Source organism: Miniopterus schreibersii (genome assembly GCF_964146895.1).
Source record: "Miniopterus schreibersii genome assembly, chromosome: 1".
Lineage (NCBI taxonomy): Eukaryota > Metazoa > Chordata > Mammalia > Chiroptera > Miniopteridae > Miniopterus > Miniopterus schreibersii.
Genome location: NC_138101.1, coordinates 184,691,540 through 184,715,430, shown reverse-complemented (window position 1 = coordinate 184,715,430; position 23,891 = coordinate 184,691,540). Strand labels below are relative to the sequence as shown.

At 45.7% G+C, this 23,891-nt stretch overlaps 1 protein-coding gene across 6 annotated transcripts in view; it reads right to left on the bottom strand.

Annotated features, from left to right (window-relative positions):
• Window positions 1-23,891, bottom strand: part of NRXN3 (neurexin 3) — a gene marked incomplete at both ends in the record, with an annotated part of 1,307,801 nt that overhangs the window by 1,241,169 nt on the left and 42,741 nt on the right. For all 6 annotated transcript variants that reach the window (XM_081139380.1, XM_081139378.1, XM_081139379.1 and 3 more), the window contains one exon: window positions 23,118-23,147. In XM_081139380.1, the coding sequence (XP_080995506.1) occupies window positions 23,118-23,147 (30 nt within the window). The remainder of the gene's footprint in view (window positions 1-23,117; window positions 23,148-23,891) is intronic.

Here is a 23,891-nt window from a genome sequence, read left to right as displayed (position 1 = left end):
GCCTTCTGCAGAGCTGAGGTGGCCAGGCAAGGGGTGCCAGAGGGAGTGAAACTTGAATCAGACTTCAACAGGTGGCTAGAGACAGGGAGAAAACAGCGAAGATAAGGGGAGCTGAGTGAGCAGCACCCCAAAGATAGACTGCACCTGGCACACTGGAGCGTCACGAGTGCACAGGCCTGGTCCTGGCAAAGGGTTTTCATTAAATGGGATGGGAGCTGAGGCCAGGCCAAGCCGTGGCACACTGACTGCCAGGCTAAGGAGGGTGGGTGTTCCTTACACTATAAGGACATCCTATAGGGGGAGGGAGGGGCATCAAAGCGTTTCATCGGGAGGGCGACATATGGCGTACAGAGTTTAGGGAAGATTTACTTGTCTTCGGTCCAACAAAAGATAGGATATCAAGGCAGGCGACATGACAGAGACAAGTGGAGAACAAAGAGAAGTGTAATAGGACTGCACCACGTGATGCAATGCAGCTGCTGGAGCGCAGGGCCGGCCGGCTGAGTGTTTCCATAGAGCAGCCAGGGCCGGGAGGCAGGAGGGAGGCGTGTGCAAGGGGAGAGGCCAGAGGAGGATCGCCCCCCTCGAGGCACGGGGAGTGCAAGCCCGGCCCGCTCCCCGCTCTCCGCGCCGCTCTGGCCCCGCACTCCGGGCCTCTGGCGACCCTCTCCCCCAAGGACTGCAAGCGTTCAGCAGCAAGGGCCAGCCTCTCATCCATGCTACACACGCGGCCCTGCTCATCCAGAGGCTCAGTAAAGTCTCCCAGTTCCCGTGAAAGTGAAACTCAGGAGCCGAGGGAAGAACAGCAAGGCTGCTCCACGGAGTGAAGTCATGGGGTGGAGGGGAAGGAGAGGTGTGGAAGACACAGGAGTGTGAACTGGAGTTCACTGAAGAAAGGGAATGTTCAAAAGGAGGAAGCAGGCCCGGCCAGCGTGGCTCAGCGGTTGAGCATCGACCTAGGATCCAGGAGATCGCGGTTCGATTCCCAGTCAGGGCACATGCCCGGGTTGCGGGCTGGATCTCCAGTGGGGGCCGTGCAGGAGGCAACCGATCAATGACTCTCTCATCATTGATGTTTCTCTCTCTCTCTCTCCCTCTCCCTTCTACTCTCTGAAATCAATAAAAACATATTTTTTAAAAATTAGGAAGCATGTACTAGAAGTCCCTGCCTTCAGAGCCCTCCCTCACCTGTGCTCAGCTACCTTTTCAGGTAGGTAACCCCTAGCTGGCCAGTAATATGATCTCCAAAGCTATGACACCCAACACACAACAGACACTCAACAGATGGATTTGGAAGGGAGATGGTTTGAAGTCCATGAAGCCACAAAGACACAAGCACTGTCAGCTGCATAGCTCTGTGTGCATTGGTTCAGGACCCTGCAACTTCAAAACCCTGCAGAGAAGTATGCCCGGCACCCCCCTCCCCCCCACAGAAGCAGGGCCCTGCCTGATAACTGAAGACAAAGCACACAAAGCACCTAGACACACCGTTCCTTGCTTTAGGCAACTGTCTCAGAAATGTTTTAGCAAGAAGAATAAGCTAAATCTAGCAGAGAGCCTGGAGGGAACTTTTTAATAAAATGCCTTGTCTTCACCAAAGAGCAGGGACAGAAAGAGGAAGAGAGGGAAACAGCATTTACACACACAAATATTTATGAACCCCGGAAGAAACAGACAGGACGGGAGGGTGGGAAGGGGGCATAACGGCTCTTCATGGGGACTGGGGTTTATTCTGTTTATCCTGGTTGCTGTAACCGCCGAACTATTTGTTTATCCCTTCCTGCCCTTGGAAAAGTTTGTAAATGTTTTTACTGTACCTGCTACCATGGGGAAGTAGAAGGATTGTGAGATGGGGGTACCTTAGCAGCCTACACTTGAATCCCAGCAAGGATGATTCAGAACTGGGCTGCCTTAGGTGAGATGCTGAATCTCTTTAAACCTCAGTTTCCCCGCCAGTGAAATGGGCACAATAGACACTCCCTCGCTCGATTACTGTGCAGAGTCAGTGGCTGGCATACATTCAGCTGGAGCAGGTTACATGGGACACCCCTGTCCCCAGCACCCAGTAGACCATCAGTGGGACTTGGCTCCTGCCTGCTTTCCCCTCTCCCTTCAGACCTGCTGGGAAATTCTGGGATTAAGAGAAATCACAGATGCAAGCACATTCAGCTCTCTGACCAAGTGCTAGGTAAATATTCACAGTCTCCTTATGAACAGCAGGTAAAGGGTCTTATTCGAATTATCTTAAGGCAAATTAGTCAAGGCCGAGGGGTCTGGCCAGGAGCAGATGGGGTCAGATCTCGTCCATAGGACCTCAAGCCTGCTCAGAGGCTCCTGTCCAAAAGAGATTAATGCCCACTCCATGATTCCAGGGCCCCTGCGATGGAATAAATAATTCATTTCCATCCATGTTTCTCCTCCTGCTGCCTAAATGCAGATTTCAGTCTCAAACACTTGCATTTGTAACTATAAAAACGACCAAAATCCCAGCGTGGGCTCCCCCTCCCAAGTGGCGTGTGTTCTCCTTGACTCTCCCGCTGCTGAATTAGTCCCCTGGGAAGCCCGGGGACCCACACTTTCGCCTTTCTCGGAGCAGAATGAAAGCCTAGCTCTACTTACAGCTGTTTACACAGCATCCTGGAAGACACCAGGTAGACACCTGAACCCAGGCAACTGCCAGCTGGAAATCGGAGCCAAGCTTCATCATAAATCCATTAGCCAACACAGGCGCAGGCAACCGATTGTGAAATAAGAGCCTCCTAATTCACTTTTGTTCCTCCAGCAGCTCTCCCAAGCTTTTCCCCCTCCTCCCTCTGGTGCAAGCAAAACAATGAAGTCAACCAGACAGTTAAATATCCTGCTTGGTTATATCATCAGATTATATTCCTCAAGCGTTTTTTTCCTGTATGTTTTTGTTCAGACCTGATTCCTCCTGGGGGATTATACAGACAGGAGACAGGGTGAGATGAAATAAGGCCCAGCAGAAGACGGGGAGGGCCAGACCAATGCTGCATTTGTGGAACAAACTTGATGGAGATCATACCCAGAGGTCAGACAGCCCATGTCGGCGAGAACACAGATTGTCATCACCACTTTGGGGCTCCCAGACCTACAACAACAACTCCTGTGTAAGTGGAAGCTCTTGGAAATTTGGGCAAGGGGCTGGAATTGGAGCTGAGACTCTTATAATGTTCATACCTATTGATAATTACCATCAGCATCGGATGGGAGTTTGTGAGTTGTGTGGACTCCCAGAAACGTGTCCTGGAGGTGATCTGTTCCAGAAACAGGCTCTTTTAGGAGCATGAAGTAGAGTCTGGGGGAGACTGAATTACAGGCTAGCTCCCATGTTTCTCTCCTATGGAAATGAGGAAACAGTACTGTGTACCCATCACAAATTCCCAAGGCTAGAGGGAAATAAGCCAAGGTCATCCTACCCCATGTAGACATGGAAACAGAGGCAAAGATGATCACCCACCTCTATCAGCCAAGAAAGATGAGAAGGCTTGAGTTTCACCAGGCACCTGTTACCTTCAGGTAACAATTGATTCCTAAGAATTTAAGCCCCAACTCTCCCAAGGAGCGCTGCATTCTGACTTATTCAAAAACCAGATGGCCTCACTTGCAAGATCATTCTGGGTGACAGCCTTAAAGACTTGCCCCTCCAAAATGCAGTCCACACATCAGCAGCATCATGGGTACCTCTAGAAGCTTGTGAGAAATGCAACATCTCCAGCTCCACCCCACCCCAACCGTCTCCAGTCAGAATCCACATTTTAACACATGGCCAGATAATGCCTATGCACATGAAACTGAGAAAAGCACTGGCCCAGGAAGCAGTTCAAGAAAGGTCAAGTGCAACCTTGTTGCGAAGGGGCAGCAGCCCATTAAAGAGGGGGCTTTGCCCTTGCTTTGGAGGCCACAATAACCACATCCTTCCGGCCGCGGCACCTTAAGACTCATTCTGTTGTGCCTGCCACACCGGCTGCCCCTTTGGGCAAAGGCCCCTGCTCCGCTGGGGCGTGAGGCAGGTGACGAGCACAGCAGCCGCAAGTCAGGGTGGAGCCAGCTAACGTCAGCAGTGACAGAGGGGAGGCGCCGCCTTAAAAGCCCAGACGAAATGTGTCTGAGAACTAGGTCAGTGTGCTAAGGGGCAGCAGCTGATTAAGCAGCAGCTAAAAAGAAAGGCTCCGTGAATGAGGCAAGGCATTTGAGAAACCGATATTCACTGAGAGCAACTGTTAAAAACACACTTGAGACTAGAGGGCTGCCTCGCTCAGCGATCCGTCTATGGCGATCCACGTCAGGTGACCTGAGCAGGGGCCTGAGATTCAGGCAGAAGGAGAAGGCTCCATCAGAATGGTTTTTACCTAAAGCAAGTTGGACCTGGCAGGCACTCCGTTTCTGGGGCTATTTCCCTGCCTCCTTTCACATCAATGAACTAAGATCCCAAGATGCTGACTCCTGGAATACACAGATGCCAGGACACCAATGGCCTTCCCCTCCCAGCTCTCTGCTTCCAAATGGAGCCTCTGCTGGGGCCCCACTCACATCCCCTCTTTGTGGAATTGGACGACTTGACAGCCAGATGGTGAGGGTGAGAGATAAACACCCAAAGTTTCCCGGGTGTTTGGCTTCAGATTTTTGAAATTCTACTCAGGTGTAGTTGGCATTTGCTACCCAATATCTATCCCCCATTCCCAAAATTCAGGGTCAAACATCTATTCTCCCCCTGAATCCCATGTGCTGCAGGAAAAGCCAACTCTTTCCTCTAATTCTGAAATGTGGGCATATGACTCAGGCCTAAGACGCCAGCAAAACCCACTCCTCTGATTATTATCAGAGATGAACACGTGGCTTAAACTGGTCCAGTTAGTTTGAGGCCCCAGAACTTTTGGGGAATTACTGGGGAAGAGAGTCACATTTTTTTAGTTAACATGAATCAAAAAGCAAACAGAACAGCCTAGGAATGGCCATCAGCCCTCATAAGGGAGGTAACCTGCCAAGAAAGATGCCAATACCAAGAAAGTAAAGCCAAAAAATGGGTGAAGTAAGACACTAGGTCTTGGTCATATCCCTTGAGTTACTACACTTTTCAGGAACTGAGCCCATAAATTCCTTTCTTTGTTTAAGGCAGTTGAGCTGCAAGTTCTATTATTTGCAGCTAAAAAGCATCCTAGATGACATACCAGATTAATAAATCTTCCCCTGCTGGGAAGAAAGATGACGTCTCACCACAATTCTCTTGGCCTGGGTATATATTAGATACTCCCAGCTGCCTCCTCCCCCCCCAAAAAAAATTTTCAGCACCCCTCCAAAAAAGGGGGCTGGATAATGTCTTCCTGTATTCCCAGCTCTCTGAAACAATAACCCCAAACCAGTTTAGGTCCTCAGTTCCTCTTTCTTTCATCGGGAGTTTCTTCCTTCACTCTATCTAGGGATTTAAATGTCAGAAGCAAACTGTCCACCCTCCCCCGCCCCCAGTTCTGCCCACCCCCTCCAAGTCTGCACGCCCTCCTTTGCTGTACTTAAAGCCGGCTGGAGGAGCCTTGAGTCTAATCCTAGTGCAATTCCCCCAGCTCTTTCCTAATCCCTCCACCTGTGCGATAATTGCTGGCATTTAGGGAAAAACTCAATAGTAATCATAGACTTGCACACAAAGACACAAAAAGAGGCAGATAAAATAGGCGGGGGGGGGGAAATCGCCAGCCCAGAATTATCCACACTCTGACATCCATTCCAGAAGCACAATGCGGCCGCCCGCTCTCTACAGGGAATGAAGGCACAGCTTTGCAGGAGGGGGTGCCGTTCAAAATATCGGAGTTTTTACGGTTCCTATACATAGAGTAAGATAATACAAATCTAGAAACTAAAGTGGGTTGTCATCATTTAGCTGTTCCCAAGTCAGGCACAAATAATGAGCAGGCCTATCAAACACGAACTCCTGCTTACTGTCTTAATGCAACAAGAAAATTCTCTTAGCCAAGGGTGTCCCTTATTCGATGATGAAAATGGAAAAAAAAGATTCAGTGATTGGAATAAAATAAAGTCTGAGTGAGTCAGCCATTTGGCCTCTCTCCATCAGCTTAGGCTAAGATCCCAACCATGCTCCTAGCTTTTGATTTATGGATGCGAGATAGAGATTAAATCTCTGGAAACAAAAAATACAACAAAATTCATGTATAACAACTAGGTTTATAAACTAAGACAAATGCGACACTTGTTTTAAACTATGTAATATTTAACAGCATACTTCTGGGAGAGCCTTCTACACCTCCTTTTTGACTTGCTTTATCCCTTGGAATTTGCTATATAACACTGTGTTCAGACTCACCTGATCATGGCAATCACTTAGACCTGCAGATCCTGCGGGGCTAAGGTAGGAACTAGAAGCCTTTAGTTCCACAAGTTCCCTGGGTGATTCTTATGACTTCGAGAAACATTCCTGTAACTCTGTGGGGTTTTGTTTGAATAGAAATACGTATATGTACATGTGTACTATAGAAAAACAAATAGGTAGGGAACCTCTACACCATAAAAACCATGGACGCATTTTTGTTTGAGCAAAGGTAAACTAAAGAAGATTAACAGGCATGACACAGGGTGATGAGTAGACTGCAGCTTACCCACTGGGCCAGACTGCCTTTGTGTCCACCCAACCCCTTTCCCTTTCCTCCTGGGCACACAGCTAAATTACATTTCCCCGCCTCGTTCGCAACTAGATGGGCTCATGTAACTGAGTTCTGGCCAATAGTAAGTGGCACACATTTACTTCCAGGCTTGACCCTTAAAAAAACACCTCCAATCGCCTATGCAGTTCTCCCTCTCCCTCCCCAACCTCCCGCCCCACCCGGCCAAGTGCACGCCTGCAAACTGTGATGGGAGTGAGGGACGCTCGACCGAGCCGCTGGGATTTGGGAATTGCTTGGCATAGCAGTTAGCCTACACCTCTGTTATATCCTGTTTCCCAACCCACTCTCTGGGCTTCGGCATCCGGTAAACACAGACTAGTTAGGAAACAAGCCCCAAGTAGCTGCCACAGCAACATCAGCATAATACCTCAACCCCACAGGAAACTACTTATCTCCAGAAAAAGGCTCTCACATTTTAAGTAGCATTTGGTACAGACAAAGCCCAAGACAAGAAAAGAGCTATATAAATAGCTTTTGGAATTCTTTATATAGGTGTTTTCCTCCAACTATATTGTGAGTTCTGCTTAAGAACAAAAACTGATTTTTATTCATTTTGTGTATCCCTTGTGCTCAGTGCTTATTAAATTCAATTATACTTTATTGTTACTGTCAAGAGTGGAGGGAAGATACAATTCATTAAAATCATAGAAAAGGAGACATCTTGTCATGCACTTAACGTGTGTTAGTTCATTTACTTCTCAATTTTACCAAAAGTAAACTAATGTATTATTTACAATATATGTAATATTATTTATATGCCTTATTAAGAATATACTATAATAATATATCATTACCCCCATTTTACAGAAGGGAAAACTGAGGTTCAATAAAATTAACTGAAGTGATGATATGTCACATAGAATCAGTCTAGGCTTGCAGGGCAGGAAAAACTAGGTTGGTCTTAGTTTTGCAACTTGTTCTGTAACCTTGAACTTCTGTTTTCTTGTCTGTGAAAATGGGGAGAATGCTATGCAATCATTCAGAGATTTCTTTAAAGTGATATAGAAAATAAAGTTTTAAAAATATTTATTTGGCCTGGCCGGTGTGGCTCAGCGGTTGAGCACCGACCTATGATCCAGGAGATCGCTGTTCAATTCCTGGTCAGGGCACATGCCTGGGTTTCTGGCTCGATCCCAGGGATCTTGCAGGAGGCAGCCGATCAATGACTCTCTCACCATTGATGTTTCTACCTCTCTCTCTCTCTCTCCCTTCCTCTCTCTGAAATCAATAAAGATATACTATATATATATATTTGCTTTAGGCAGAGGAGGAATTGGAAGAGAAATTGAAGGATCATTTCAGACAAGATAAACTGTTTCCAAGAAAGAAGAGGCGCTGGTCCTCACCCCCAAAACAAACTGCTGAGCGAGGGCCAGCAGAGGAGCCAGTAAACAGAAATGCAACCGCTCCCTCCAGGGAGAGCAGTCCTGTCTCCATCCACTAAATGGATGGAACAAAAATGCATAAAAGGCTTCCAGCTACCCAGTTGGCCAGAAAGGGCATAAAGGATGCGAGAGAGAGTGAGCCCGTGAATCCTCAAATGTATTCTTTTCCGATTATTTTTGGAGGGAAGCCGACAAAAACAGGAAGGGATCTGGAAAGTTGACAAAAATCAATATTCTCCACAAATTGCTCTAACCTTGCCCAGGCGGTGACCTTCACACTACCACTGGTCCAGGGCGTTTATTTCAACAGTAGTTGATTTTACTATTACAATGAGATGCAGGGCACAAGATAATACAACTAAATCACTCCTGTAAATATTTAATATCACTGCCTTTCTTTTTTTTTCCTTTTAACAAATCACCATCAAAGCTGAGCACACAGTAGAAAACACATTTTATTCTACCCTGGAGAAGAGCTTAGTGCTCCTGCATTTATCTATCTGATTCTCCAAAGGACTTTGACACTTGAGAACCCTTGTGATCAAAACTGTCTGAAGAAAGGCTATTTTGCAACAATTTAAGAACTGATTTTATGGCTGATCAACATCCCCCAAAGGTGCCTAATGAAAGGGCACTAAATTTAAACCATCAGACCCATGGCAAGCCCTAAAGGAACAAGTTTAATTGACTTAAAGGTAAACACATTCTTACTTGAGAGAAAAATGAATTTTCCTATTTAGTTAAAAATTTGTAAATATAAAATTCTAAACTATTCTTAAGACAGGAGGTGGAAAATCTGCTAAGCGACAGTTTGAAAATCAGTCCCAAGTGAATTTTTCACAAGCATCCACTCGTTATAAACTGTCAACATGGGACAATAAAAAGAAAAAATAAGGAGGGGGGCTGGGTAAAAGCTTTTTTAAGTGAACTGGGGTCACCCTCTTATTTCAGCCAAAACCTAGCAGTGGAAAGGGGAAGTCCAGAAGTGACACAAAGCATTATCCAGCCCTGAAAATCAGAGGCACTTACTTATAACTTCAAAGCTATCTTGGATCCGTGTTTCAGGACAGCCAGGTTATTTAAGAGACCACCTTGTTGAGGATGCTCCAACTTTGGTATTTCCAGAAACTTTCTTACACGATAGGGTCAATAATGATCTCAGCAGCCTGTGGATGATCTATAACAAATGTTCCTCGCGCCATGAAGATGACTGAGACCACCTGGTTGCATCTTTGAAGCAATTTGATGGGGAGGGGGAAGAAAATAGTATCAGAAGGTCTGGGCCCAACCCCAGCATAGCTATAAATGACCAGTGTGGCGATAAAGCACTTACACCCTTTCATATGTTTTGTCATCCACGTGGTTACAGTGAAGTGGAATAAAGGAATTCCAAGTTCCCTTTGAGCCCTGAATTATATGCTTCAAAGGTTAAGCAAATCAGCATTTTTTAAAAAAGGAACTCTGAGTTCAATATTTTTGTCGTGTACATGGTTCATACAGTCTCATCAAATAATATAAGGAAATCCCATAGCTCTTATGCACACGAAAGAGCAAAGACATCCATCAAAGGCCTACAGAACAAACAGGTTTCCTCAGGATTATTTGGGCTGTTGTGGGAGGCGCTAAGGGAAGGGACCAATTGTTCCCACTTGCAACGGAGGTGCCCAAAGCCTTTCTACTCAAAGTGTAATGGGACTTCGGGGAGGCTCAGGCTGTCAGTGTTACTGAACTCTGCTAAGTGTGATTAGCTCAGTGACTCTAGTGCCCATTCAACAAGTATTTACTGAGTTGTTTCCACTCTGAAGAAGGCACTGATATAGGCACTGGAGATACCATGGTGAATGACACAGATGTCGCCCCTGATTTTATGGAGCTTATTTCTCATGGACCACTAATTCCTTAGTGTTGTTTAGTGCCATTTTAATTTGCACAGCACATTCACCTGCATGATATCAATTATTACCCAGAACAAACCTACCATGTGGGCATCTTACAGGTAAAGGCATGAAAGGGCAAAAAGATTAATCTGTTCAAAGGTCCCAGATGCCTGGTGATATTGACAAGATGTATTTATGATGGTGATAACTAATGTTGATTTATATTAGATCCAAGCTCTAACATAAGCCCTTAGATACATTGTCTCAATGGTTCCTCCCAGCAGCCCTGCAAAGGGGGAAGTATTACTGTTCCCATTTTACTTATTAGGATAATGAGGTTTAACAAGGTGACACAGCTTGTAAGTGTCAGGCACTGACATTTATCTCAGCCCTCTTACTATTCCAGAATGCTCACCCTGCATTAGAATAATTCACACCTGGATATCTGGTTTACCAGGCTCAAATGCCGCATGGATCAATTAGTTTAGAACTGGGAACCTCACCCATAACAATTCCGGCCGATGCATTTTAAATGACCATTATTGGTCACTTGGGAAAATGAGGGAGAGTATGGCTGGCTCAGCAAACTACATCTCCACAGATCAGATTAATAGCCCCAGGCAAATGGTCTTACTACAGATGGATCAATGGCCACCACTTCATACTGAACGAACAACACATAAATAGGACAAAGTCCTCAGCCTTGCAAAGAGGGAGTCCACAAAATCCTCAGCTGAGCCAATGATTCCTAAACAAAGCACAAGGAATTCTTACCAGGAAGAATTTATTTCACCTACATGTTTACAGTCTGGAAGAAAAGCCGTTGATCGCCGAACTCCCCGAGCAATAGAATGAATGCCCTGAGATATACAGTGCAGAAGCAATCACAGTGACTGCTCCAAAACTCTAAGCAAATAAGACTTCAAGTTCCTAGCACTTTCCTCATCTTCTGCTGAGATCAGCTGAGATCAGCTCTTCCCGGAGTTCCGCAGGCCGTTTTCCGAAGCATCGTTTATACACTCTATATGGGGTATCCGTTTCAGTACTTAGGTAATACAAACTGGAAGTGTTTTAACAAGACTAGTGTCTTGAAAACTGCAGTTCTTTCAACATCTGTGGTATGTGTTTTACCAGGAAGCGGTAATTTCCCTATTGAAACTAACCCATCTAAAAGACTTCTCCCAATCAAAACAGAAAATATAATTAAAAGCATTCTTGAGTGAAGCCAATCCAAAAGCCTCTTTCAAGTTCTACAGACATTACAACTTACAATAACTGACTTGGAAAAGACTTCAGAATTATCTTGTCCAAAATTTCTCAACTAACACTAGTTTTAATTCCAGCTATGCTCATCCAGGATGTAAAGTACAAAAACAAAAACAAAAACAAAAGGATTTCATGTCAAATAAATTTGGGTAAATTTGAAAACTACATTTTCTTTCTTACAGATACATAAATTGCATTGTCATAGCAAAGGCTCTGAGAAGTACTGTGGTCAAAAAACCTGCTTGCCTTTGTCTTAAATTGTGTTTTGAGAACTTACTTTCCCAGTACTTTTTTCTTCTTGAAACATTATTAGCATTTCTCAAAAATCTTTCAGAAGACGGCAATCTGCTTGAACATGCTATATAATATCAGATTCTGAAAGATTACAAAACTTCTCTAAATTTACACTCAGTCTGATTTTTCCTTGGGGCCATTTTGAAACCAGTTGATGCATTAGTTTTAAAGAAATAGAACATTTAAAACGCCTCCAGTTCCTCTAGATCTGAATAATAAGCCAGTTGGTTAGTATTTGAGCCCCACAGTCCTCCTATCAACTGCATAACACACAAGATATGATACTGGGCTGTAAAACTCACATTATCAAGTTCATGTTCAGAGGTAGCACCAATCATTGCAGAATGTGTTTTTCAATGCACATGCTAAGCCATTTAGCAACATCTTAACAGCAATATCAAGGAACAACTGATCACAGTAGCAATACTGAGTTTAGTTTAAATATTTCAAGAAAATGGGTCAAGAGCATTTCCTACCTTTGTTATTTGATATACATTCTACCTTGTTTTGGGAGAAGTGTAATACACACACACACACACACACACACACACACACACACACTAGTATTTGAGGTTTGCCATTTATTTTTTGATCGTATCAAGCCAAAGTATTGACTCTCATTTCAGTAATGGATCTGCAGGCATTTGCAAGGCACAGTCATTAGCTTATCTTTAAGTAAATATTTTGATTGTCAGACAGCTCATTGCAAACAAGGTTCTTTTCCAAACACTCACTCCTGGTGTAGCCAAGCCCACTTACACGTCACTCACTTAATAATTTGTGTCTGTGCTAAAATATAAAATCATCCCAAGAAAGTCAAAGTACAGGGAAAAAAAAGCATGTTTTGCAGGCTTTCACCTAAAAGGGCTCCAGAACATGTGGACGTGGCTCTCCCTCAGTCCTCTGGTCTTCACTGTGCACATTTCCATAAAGCCTAGGAAATGAGCAATTACACACCATCCTCCCCCCTCACCGCGATCACGGAAAATCACACACTCACAAAACAGCATTAATTGTCAGAATTAGCAACCATTTCAGAGGCAGCTGTTCTTTCACTCTTCAATGGGCCCCAAATTTCAAATCTCCTCCCTGTATTGACCTATTGCTCTTACACACACACACACACACAGGATCCATCGCCAATGAATTTTTTTAAATTTTCTGTATTCAAAGAATCAAAAAAACCCCCACTGTTTATTAGGCGACATTTTCCACCCCAATTCTTGCTGTTGTTGTTATAATCAGCTGGAACGCTTCCAACCTGCACAGAAGCACTTGTCACAGCTCCAGGTGAAAGGGCTCTGTTTTGTGTGGCGTGGGGGGAAAAAGAGCAGTATCTCTTTAAGAGTCAACAGTAAATTAACTTGCCCAAAAGAGTGAAATAATTAGCAGTTAGTAGCTTATTAAAAGGATGGCAAAGGCCAAGCTGCCATCTGGGATCTCCAGCTTCTTGCAATTGTTATTATGTCAAGACGTGGAAGTTGCATTAGCTGTCCTGTCACCACGCCTGCCCTTACTTTACATGTAAATTTTAATGAAAGATGAGGCACTTTTAAAATCAGACGTCCCTCAAAAAGTGTTATTAGTCTGGCTTTTTACAAAGCATATGCTCTTTTCTACCTCTCCTGTTCTACTTGCCACTAAATGCCTTAGGGAAAAAAGAGAGAGAAACCCAATAATATCAATTAGATATTCTCTTTGTGCAGTGAGAAACCTGAGCATCTTCAAAAGCAGGGCAACACTACACCTCACCAAAGGGCAACAGTTTTGCCTCTGTTCACACACAATGAAAACCACAATGCTTCCTTCTCTCTTAAATTAACCCTACCTAATGAAAATTAAATTAATCTGGAGTCTGCCTGCTGATTGCCACACAAATACACACAATTTTGCAGAGAGTGGGATAAATAAATGTATTTATTACAAATAAAGGGCAGGTCTGGCTGGTGTGGCTCAGTGCTTGGAGCATCAGCCAGAGCACCGAAGAGTTGCGGGTTCAATTTCCAGTCAGGGGCATGTACCTGGGTTGTGTGTTTGCTCCCCACCCTGGTTGGGGCATGTGGGGGAGGCAACCAGTTGATGTGTCTTTCTCACATGGATATTTCTCTCTCTCTCCCCCCCCCTTCCCTTCCACACTCTCTGAAAAGCAATAAAAAACAAATCCTCAAGTGAGCATTAACAAAAAAGAAAAATAAATAAAGGACAGCAAGGGGCATGGCAGAACCTCATGGGGGTGATGGATATACTCTATACCTCCCTCTGGATACATGAGTGTATATAGGTCAAAAATATTTAAACTGCACGCTTACAGTGTGGATTTTATATACTTTACACAATGTGGGCTAGCCCTCAATAAACAAATAAATAAATGAGCAAATAAATGAAAAATTCCCTGCATGTTCACACATAAAGCATATTCTCTTTTCTCATTCTGAGAATTTAAAGGGTGGGTGATTTGACGAACTGAATTATTACCTGAATAAAATTAATTTTAAAACCACATATATACTAATAAGTTGAAAACAGAATTTATCTAAGACTTTAGAAGGAGAGGTGGTTAGTACATTTGAAAGCCATTTTCAGACAAGGTGGTACAGGGCCAGTCCCATCATTGCCTGGTCAGCCCTGAACACCTAGCACTTGGTTCTCTGTCAATATTTGGCAAATGCTGAAAAAGCATTGCTTTCGACAATCTGCTAAATTCAGATACAGATCACCCCAGAATGTATTCTTTCCAGTACACTACCGATGGAAGCCACATGTGAAAACATATTCAACCAGTATAAACCGATTAATATGTACTTGGACAAACTGCACCTATACCCAGATACGCACACACCACCCTGCATGCCAGAGAAACAGACCACGGTGTACACAAGCCTAAGTACACAAGGAAATGCATTTGCCTTGTTCTCTTATTAAACACTTTCCCATCATGCTAATGTTTTCAAGTCTTTATAAATGAGATGTGTCATAAAGATAATACAATTTAATTCAAAACATCCTTTACCTGTAGGTGCTATCAAAGTTTATATGTGTACATGCAAATCTACAGTTGAAAATTATATACCCTCTAAGAGTCTGTGCAAGTAGATCACTATCCACCTTCAAGAAGAAAGTGTTTTATGATATTGATATATATAAACATTAAATCTGTGCACAGTCAATAAATCCAAATGATAATTGAGTTAGAAATAAATTTGTTTCTTAGAAATCTGAGAAATATTTTCCTTTATGTACTGTCAAATAGAATTTAATTGAAACATCCCATTGATCCATAGTACATTTTACTAATAAATCTACTGTTCACAGTCACACATTTTTTAAACTGTTCCAAGAAACCACTGAAAAAAATGTCTTCGGTGTCCAATAAAAATTTCTAAAGAAAAAAGGAGAAAGAACACTTCGTATTTTTAAGGCGCCATTTAGAGAAATCACTGTCAGAAACACAGAGTTGCTAAAACCAGGCAATTATACTTATGTTTAAAATAAATCTATTTTCCCCCTACAGGCATTCAAAACATTGGGGGGGAGGGGGACATGAGAAATAGGCTTCTTTAAGGAACAAAGTTATTTTATTCATTGTCAAGAGGACAAATCAGTGGTGGATGAGAAACAGATGAGGCAAGAGATGGAAATGTAATATTGCCCCTATTTTCTTATAATTAGGTATTTATAGAGCACAGATGAGTTTATTTTCATAATTAGTAGCTGGCATTGCATTTGCTGATTTGCATAAACAGTTGGCTATCGAAGCAGTAACTTATCGCAGGGCTCTCAAGTCCTAACAGGGACAAGAGGGGGCTCGACTCCTCAAATCAGCTTTTTAAATGTTATTACCAGCAAGATACAGTCTACATGAAATCATGTTCAAGTCCATGTAGCTTGATTATCTCTTTCCCGTATGGCCAGTGTTGACGACTTCAGTATTAGATAGCCAGTGGTCAAATCTACATGGGGAAAATTACATATAAATAAATCGGAAGGGGTTTCTAAATTCTAAAGGATTAAAGTAGATCTCAAGTTCAATACTAACTAGTCCAGTAAATAAAGAGCCCTGCAGAGCAAAAGGGAAAAAAAGGAATGAAATGCCCCAGCCACCCTTACTATTTAAAAATCATGCCAGTTCTTGGCAATTGTTGGAAGGGGCAGTTACTTCTCTTGCTGGTCATTCTCAACGTTCTCACACCCTCCCCTGCTTTACAAAACTAACTTCACCCAACACATGTATCAGGCTCCCTCGCATTAATACCAGGACAGATTCCTGGTGCCCTGACCACTGCTATGCGCAAAGAGAAAATTAATCAAGCATGCTGCCAGTGACTACCTTGTGCTATTGACATTCAGCAAGAAATCCTGGAGGAATATTTTAATATTGGCTGTCCAATATTTCACGTCTCCTCTCTCCTCAAGCCAAAGGTCAAAAACTTGTGGTACATGGGCCAAATCAGTGTGTGTACGTGTGTGTGTGTGCGCGCGCACGCTTGTGCACGTGTGTGTGTTTATACACACATACAGAGACAGAACGATGCCATGAGCTGATGTTTTTATCAGATCCATTTCTGGCCCCTCTTGCGGACCTGGTGACCTTGGGCATGCATTCTTGCTTGGCAGCAGTCAGGTGGCGCGGAGTAGGGGCTGCTGCCCTTGACAGTGTTTCTGCTCTTCACTTTGCCACGGTTCCCACCACTCCCTGTTGTTTGTCTTACACAGGATTTTTCTTAAGATGGGATCTGCTCCTTGTTGATACCTCTCAGGGCCCTGTAGGCATTTGTCTGCAACACCTACTCCAAGTTCCGTTTCAAGGGAAAGTATTTGGTAACCTAATCCAGAATGGGCAATCCCCAGATTAACAAGAAAAGGGGGATGGAGGCCAAAGCACACTCTAAATACTTAAACATAGGCTGTCAAAATCAGGTCAAAAAAGCTGACCATGGCTGGTTGCTGAATAACTCCTTTGGTCAGCCACTTTTGGGTAAAGCCACATTTGCTTTTGGCTCAATGCAACCCAACAGTCTCCTCAATGCGGTGATCATTATAGACTAAACATCCTGCTAACTTCACAGTTCCCAGTGCAACTTTACTGCTTCATCACTCAGCCCTCCAGAATGACAGAATCTGACACACTCTTTTCTGTGACAAGCTCCTAAGAAAAAATCCAAAGGCATTTCCCACTTTTATTCTGGTGTAACCCATGACCATTTCTCTATGTCACTTGTACACACAAGCCCAGAGAGGCCTGGGTGGGAAGGGGACCGAAGCCAGAACATCTGGCCTCATTCCATGACTTCTGGGGGCTCCTTTGCTCAGTTGGTTGGGGTGATGAGGGTAACAGGAAGAGGCAAAGATTGGTGTACAGCTCTGGACAAAGTACTGAGCTAAGTGCAGTGTGGGTGACAGAGATGGCACAGACACGGCCTCTGTCCTCTAGGAAGGTGGGGATGACTGAAACACATGAGTAAATCTGTTTCAAGACAGCTTGGCACAGGTACTTATAACAGAAGCACAAAGTCTGGTGGACCTAGGGGGCTTGGGTCTTAAAGGTTGGTAAGGGAAAGAAGGGTGTTCCAAGGATATTCAAGAGAGGATAGACACCCACCTGGCATGGCTCAGTGGTTGAGCATCAACCCATGAACCTGGAGGTCATGGTTCGATTCCCGGTCAGGGCATATGCCCAGGTTTTGGGCTCAATCCCCAGCAGGGGGCATGCAGGAGGCAGCTGATCAATGATTCTCTCTCATCATTGATGTTTCTATCTCTCTCCCTCTCCCTTCCTCTCTCTGAAATCAATGAAAACATATTTTTTAAGAAAAGAGAGTAGAGCATGAACAAAAGACAGAAAGCAGGAAACCATTATGGGGATTCAGGCAGAGAGCTGTTGACTTTAGGAGACGGGTGCAGGCAGAGGTGGTGACAGTGCTGAGTAGGCTGTGACATTGTAGAAAATAAAGCTGAGAAGGCACGTTGACAATGACACAATGAGACGCCATCAAATGCTTTTGAACAGATAAGCTACACAATCCGATTCAATTTTAATTTTGCTTTATTTTCACTTTTAGGAAAAGATGACTGACAGCAGGATAAGAAGGATTAGAGATTTTTAGTCCCTTCCACACGCAACGCACTATGCTGGCTACATCTGGCCATTAACAAATAAAGATGTTTCCTTCTTGCAATCTAGAAGAGGGGGTGGCCCAGTTCCCAAGTAACTTCAATAGAAGATACAAGGAGGGAGAGCTCATCTCTGAATGGGGCATTCAAGGAGAGCATCAGCCAGGAAATGAAATCGACGCCTGATTTCACTGGGCGGAAAAAAGGGGAAACAGGGTCTGATGTAAGAGAGGAGTAGAATAATTAAGCTGGGAGACAATGAAAGGTCCAGCAAGGTTATCTGGCATCCTATTTGGCAGGGATTTTGCATCTAGGATTAACTGGAGAGAAGATGAAGGGCAAACAAGGCCGTGCCAGGGCGGCTTTGAAAGCGAGATCACTAGTCCCGCTCTCCATTTGGTGGGTGGCAGAGCCTAAGCGGTTCTCGGTTCCTGGGCAGACTGGAAGGACAGACGCAGGAAACTAACTCGGGTGGGGCAACATCTACTAAGGGCTAACTGGAACCCTAACTAGACTCAGCACTCTAGGAGAGACACAAGGGACACCCATGCGAGAATCTCAGCAGCTCTCAGCTGGGCAGGGAACAGGGCAGTTCAGGAAGGTGAAGAACAGAAAGCAGCTCCTGGGGATGCTCAGCTCATGAGGATGGCAGCCCCGTTAACAAAAGCAGGGAAGCTAGTTTGTGGCCAGGTGGTGAGAAGGTTGACTTGAGACATACTGAGGTGACAGTACTGATGGGGCCTATATAGGGACATATGTTACTGCGAATGCAAAGTGGCAGGCTGGAACTTGAGACGGGTCAGTGCCAGGGAGGTGGCTGCACATACAGAGAGGTCATCCTTGGGTCCGAGAGGCCGTACAGTGTCACTGTTAGGGGCTCAGATTCTGGCCTTCGTTTCCACGTAGCAGCCACCTGCCTTCAGTTATTCACCTCTCTCAGCCTTGTTCCACTTACTCATGGGGCAAGGCTAACGCCATCGCCTACTGCAGAGAACAGCTGTGAGGATCCAGTGTGACAAGGCACCCAACGCACACGGCACAGTGAACGGTGCATGGGAAACTGAGCGTTAGCGGCGGTGGGCGAAAGGAAAGAAGATACCCATGCACAAAACCTAAACCCAGGAAGCACATCTATCATATGTTTTAGGTGATTAGAGGCATAAATGGAGAGAGATGGGGGAGTGGGGGGACGGAAGGGAGGCTGACTCTAATGTTGTCTCATGGCAGCCGTGGGAGGAGGGGCAGGTGACACAGTGCCACGTGCTTCAGGAAGGTGAGTCCTGGGCAAATATTGGTGGCTTTGCCTATGAGGGGATCCCTGGCAGCCTCTGGGTGAGCAGAGCAGAGAAGGGGAGGTTACAGCCAGATGCGCCCTTTCAGTCATTCTTGCCCACCTCCTTTCAGAAGGCACCAAGCTCCTGACGGGGCAAGGGTCCCAGGACAGGTTTCTGCGGGTGATCCCCCCTGTCATTAGCATAAAAGGCACAGGCAATCAACCGGCCCCAAAGTGGAAGGACTGAGCTGCTTCCCAGGTAACCACACGTAACATTTCTTAAATCCACAAAAGCATGAAACGAGAGATGGCCAGTCCACAGACTAGTCATCAAACCAGCATTTTCAACAACCTGTCAGCCCCTCCTGCTTCAACACCCTCATTCCAGGTTCCCATTTTCTACTCCTATTAGCCGATCTCGGCAGGAAGCAGAAGCGCACAGCTTCAGGGATGCGGGGGCCGGACAGCGGGGAGGAAGGGGAGAAGCGAGGCAGATACATATTTATAATTTATCAATTAACTTCCCCTTCACTCCTGAACAGCTAATCCAATTTGAGCGGGCGAGCCAGGTGCTCGGGCCCAGGTCCCTGACAGCTTCGATTAGGAATGGATGGGTGAGCTGCGCTGCCGGAGGCTTGGGGCTGGAAGGCGCGGCAGAGCGTTGGGGCGCCCCCGGCTCAGGGCCGCTCCCCCCCCCACCTACCTGGCAATAGGTGGGCTTCGTGAGTTCAAATCCATTATCATCTCTCTTCACTTCCTCCTTACGATGGAAAGCGTTGCCATCCGTGTGCTCTCCCACACCCCCAGTCCCTCCATTCTTAGCCCATCACTTCCATCAGAAAATTTCCACTCCCCAAAATACAGGCAAAAAATAAATATCCCCCAAATTTCACATTAGATAATATTTCAAGCAATCCACCAATCCTCTCCCCCTTCTTATGTATCATCCTTCCCTCACTGATGTTATCCCCAAATTCAGTAGTAATGGAAACGATGGTACGTCATTTCACATCTCCCTATTCATTGGGAGGGATGCGTAGAATATCCTGCGTTAAGTAAAGTGTACCTTCCCCACACCGCATAACCACTGTCAGAGTCCCCCATTCCTTCCAGAAACAGCCATAATCGACACCGCTCCTCCCGGATTTAGCGGGAGGTGGGCCAGCTCGGAACCATCCCCAGCCATCGAACACGAAATGCACTGAAGGGAAATGATGCCGTTGGCTTTATATTTTGTTCTTTAGTTGTTGTTAAAAGCACTAAGTTGTAATCTGGACTGTATTAATCAGAATCAACAATCCCCCTCGGATGCATGAATATTTCAGAAAGCAGATTGGTTGTTATAATAATAAAAAGAAAAAGATCACTACCTTTACTTCTACCTACAGAAATGAAGTGGGAGGTCCAATTAAGAAGAGGAAGCAGGGTGTCCACCACGGAGGCGGCGAGGGAGAGAGAGAGCAGGGAGAGTAAAGCATCAGGATACTGCAGACACACAAAGAAACGTAACACACCCAACAAAACCCCACACAGTAACGGCAACAGCACTGCAACATCTTGAGAAGGCAGCACAACAGATCCACAACGTGAAGCTTAAACAAGCCACAGCAGTGGGATCTGCTTCCATCCGCGGCGGGTTTAAGCTTCTCCCGCCGGGGTCCCTGTCCCATCCTTGGAAACAGGACCGAGTCTGCATGCACAAGCACCGCACAGCCGCATGGATGTGAAATCGCAAGCACTGAGCCAGTCTGAAACTGGTTAGGGAACGTCTCAGAGAAGCTGAGTTCTCCTGCATTTTCCCAACATTAACATGAGTCGTGAGGACCAAGAGTGTAACATACATGTACAGGGGGTAAACACACAACATATGTCAGTATTTCCACATGTATTTATGGACATCAGAAATAAATTCTGGAGATTCCATGGGCACCGGACAGAAATCTCTTTCTTTCATGTTGAAGGGATAGGAGAAGGAAAGGAGTATTGGTGGGAAGTAGGGTTGGTTTCCTAGATTTCACAAGGACGAGAACAGGCAAGGGGCTGGGAAATGGGGGGGGGGGGGGGAAGAGAGAGGAAGAGGAAAGTAGCTAATAGACCTTCTTAAAAGCAGATTAAACTGCCAAGCTGCAACTTAAAATCTGAGAGGCACTGACCACCCAGAAGAATTCTGCATCCTTCCGTGAAAACCTCTCTAAAGAGGAATTCATGATGTTTGCGTCGGTCACTATTTTATTGCCTAAACACTCTTTTTCTAGAAGATGCCTGACTTAACCCCCAGAGTATGTGCACACAGGTGTGTCTGAGTTCTCTACTCGTGTGCACATCAATCTGGGTGCCCCAGAGAAGCTCAATAGTGAATGGAAATTGGGCAAGGTATGCAGTAGAGGTTCTCCACACCCTTTTCATACCACCATTGGGGTTTAGCCCTCGAAAATGCCTGTGCTGTATCAGTGGGTCTGGAACAAGACTAATTAAGATTAAAGAAGATCCCACCAGCCTGTCCCATCTGCCTGGATTCCATCCTATGACATCGGCCAAATGATGCACCCAGACCTCCAAGCCACCATAAAAGCTAGGAGGACTCCTAAAGGGCAGCTGGGATCACAGGTGAGAGAACATAGAAGGGGGTTTCCTCATCAGGACTCTGAGGACCCGCTTTTTCTAGGGTAACTTGTTATCACAGATGGGCCAGCAAATTCCAGCAATTCATGGAGCTTGGGCCCACCCACTTCGTAGAGTTGTGCTTAACTTCCTCAAACTACCTGGCCACTAGGTGGACATCAGTGCATCCCCTACTCATGTCCACTCCGTAGTTGCCTGCTATAGGCAGATAACTTCACCTACACAAAGAATAGAAAGGCTTCATGCCAGCCTCTTCCAGAGCTTCCTAACACTGGGAAATTCACCTGATCTCCTCCCTCCAGCTCTGCTCTTTGACATCGGCTCTATACCAGACAGTGTCTTCACTGAAATGTCCAGAGCCCACATCATGGATCTTGGCTCAGGTCTAGAGGATAGACTTCTGCTGGAAAGGTGAGCTTACTTCTTCCTGCCTTATCCAGTTAGGATGCCCTCAACTGCCCACCTCCGCAGCTACCTGGGCACCACAAACAAATTTCTTTCCGCCATGGGTGCTTCCTTCATCTGGTCAGATTCCCCTTTGTGGTAACACTGCCTGGTGGGTCCAAAGTAAGGGATAATGCTGCACAACCCCCTCAAAGATCAAGAAAAACAGAACAAGGGAGCACCTTCCTTTCCCTTTTCTTTGGTCCCCCAAAAGGGGGCACTGAGTCTTGTGTGTATTAAAAAAAAAAACAGACAATAGAAATTAAAGTACTGTCTTTTCATGTCGGGGCAAGGCAGATAGCCCAATCCTGCAATCATCCCAAGGCTGAGGAGGAACACAATAGTAGCAATTGAACAGTGAAGGAAAAGACAATTTTAAGCAGGCTTAGTTCTCAAATCCTGATTTAGGCTGATAATGTGGAAAATTTTTATTTAGGAGAAAAAGGCTTCATTCGCAGCCCACCCTGTGCTTAGCTGAGCTGAATTTCCTGCACAGTTCATTCCCTGCATATTTGAATATTTTAGGTTGCAGATGCTGAATTTACAGATCTTTATATGCAGTTTTCTTTAGGGTGTATAATGAGTTAGAATCCTGCCACGAGGACATTAGCATGTTCTCTCTGTGGTTTTTGCTTTTATACCAAACTGAAAACAGTCAACCCCCCAGGGCTGCCTTTCACCAGGAGGGGCCAAAAGTTATTACAAAGGGCAGTGGGGACGGAGGGGAAGGCAGAAAGCAAACCTCACTCAGAGGGGAACTCAGGGCGAAGCCCAGCCCCTCCCCACAACCCCAGCATGGGGCGTGGCGGGGAGCAGGAGGAAGTTAACCGCTCTGCTGCTCTGAAATTAGCTCCATTCACCCCATTAAGGACACCGTCATGCCTTGTTTCATGCTTCCCTCTCGGAGGCAGCCCTGCAGGGCCAGCGCCCCGATGACAAATGTGCGGAATGGCAAAGCCAAGGAGCTGATGGGGGCGGGGAACCACGATGCATCGGGAAGGGCCCCCCCCAGGGGCTCTGCAGCGGCCTGGCCCAGGACAGGAGGAGCAGGCAGCAAAGGGCCTGCCGGCCATGAGGGGGGCCGAGCCACCAGCCAGAGGCGCCAAGGCAAGCGAACCGGGCAGCTGTAGCACCACAAGCAAAACGCACCTACCTTGTTCAGTCATCATGAGGTGGGAGAGGCCTTGAGGCAGGAAAAGAGGGGAAAGGGGGAGTCGGAGAGGGAAGGAGAAGGAAGGAGAGAGAAGACAAAGTTAGAATTCCAAATGCAATGCACCCTTCCCTTCACTGGGGGGGCGGGGGGGGGCACACGCTGGGGAGCAGGCAGGAGGGCTGAGGCCCGCTCTCCCGCTGCGGGCAGGGCGCCGGCTCTGCGGGCCAGCGCGGCTTCTGCTCGCTCAGCTGCCCCGGGCCCCTCAAGGCAACTCCCACCCTGCTCCCTGCCACAGGCAGGACCTGAGATAGTCTACTACCGCTGGGGTCCCTTGGGAAAGAGACTCAAGATGCCAGGCAAAGTAGGTTTCTTTCTTTGTTTCTTTCTTTTAAATTGTTTTTAATACGCATACATGGTCACTGTAGAAACTTTGAAAAATTCAGAAAAAAAAATTTGTTGTAATGTCACCATCCAGAGATAACCAACCAACTTTTTTCCTTCGAGATGCAGTGTACTTTTCTACAAAAACTGGATGATACTGGACACACCAAGCGAGTTCCTGCTGGTAAGAGTTGCAGAGATGACAGGAAACGATTTCCCCTGTCACCCTCTTAGTTTAGCGACAACCACACCCCTCCCCTGCTTCTCCACCACCATCTTTCCCTAGAAAGTGCCTCACCCCTGATCAGGGAGGCCCAGCCCAGCACCGAACGGGTTAAAGAGGGAACCATAATCCCAATAAACAAAGAGCACAACCTCTGGCCATGTTCTTAA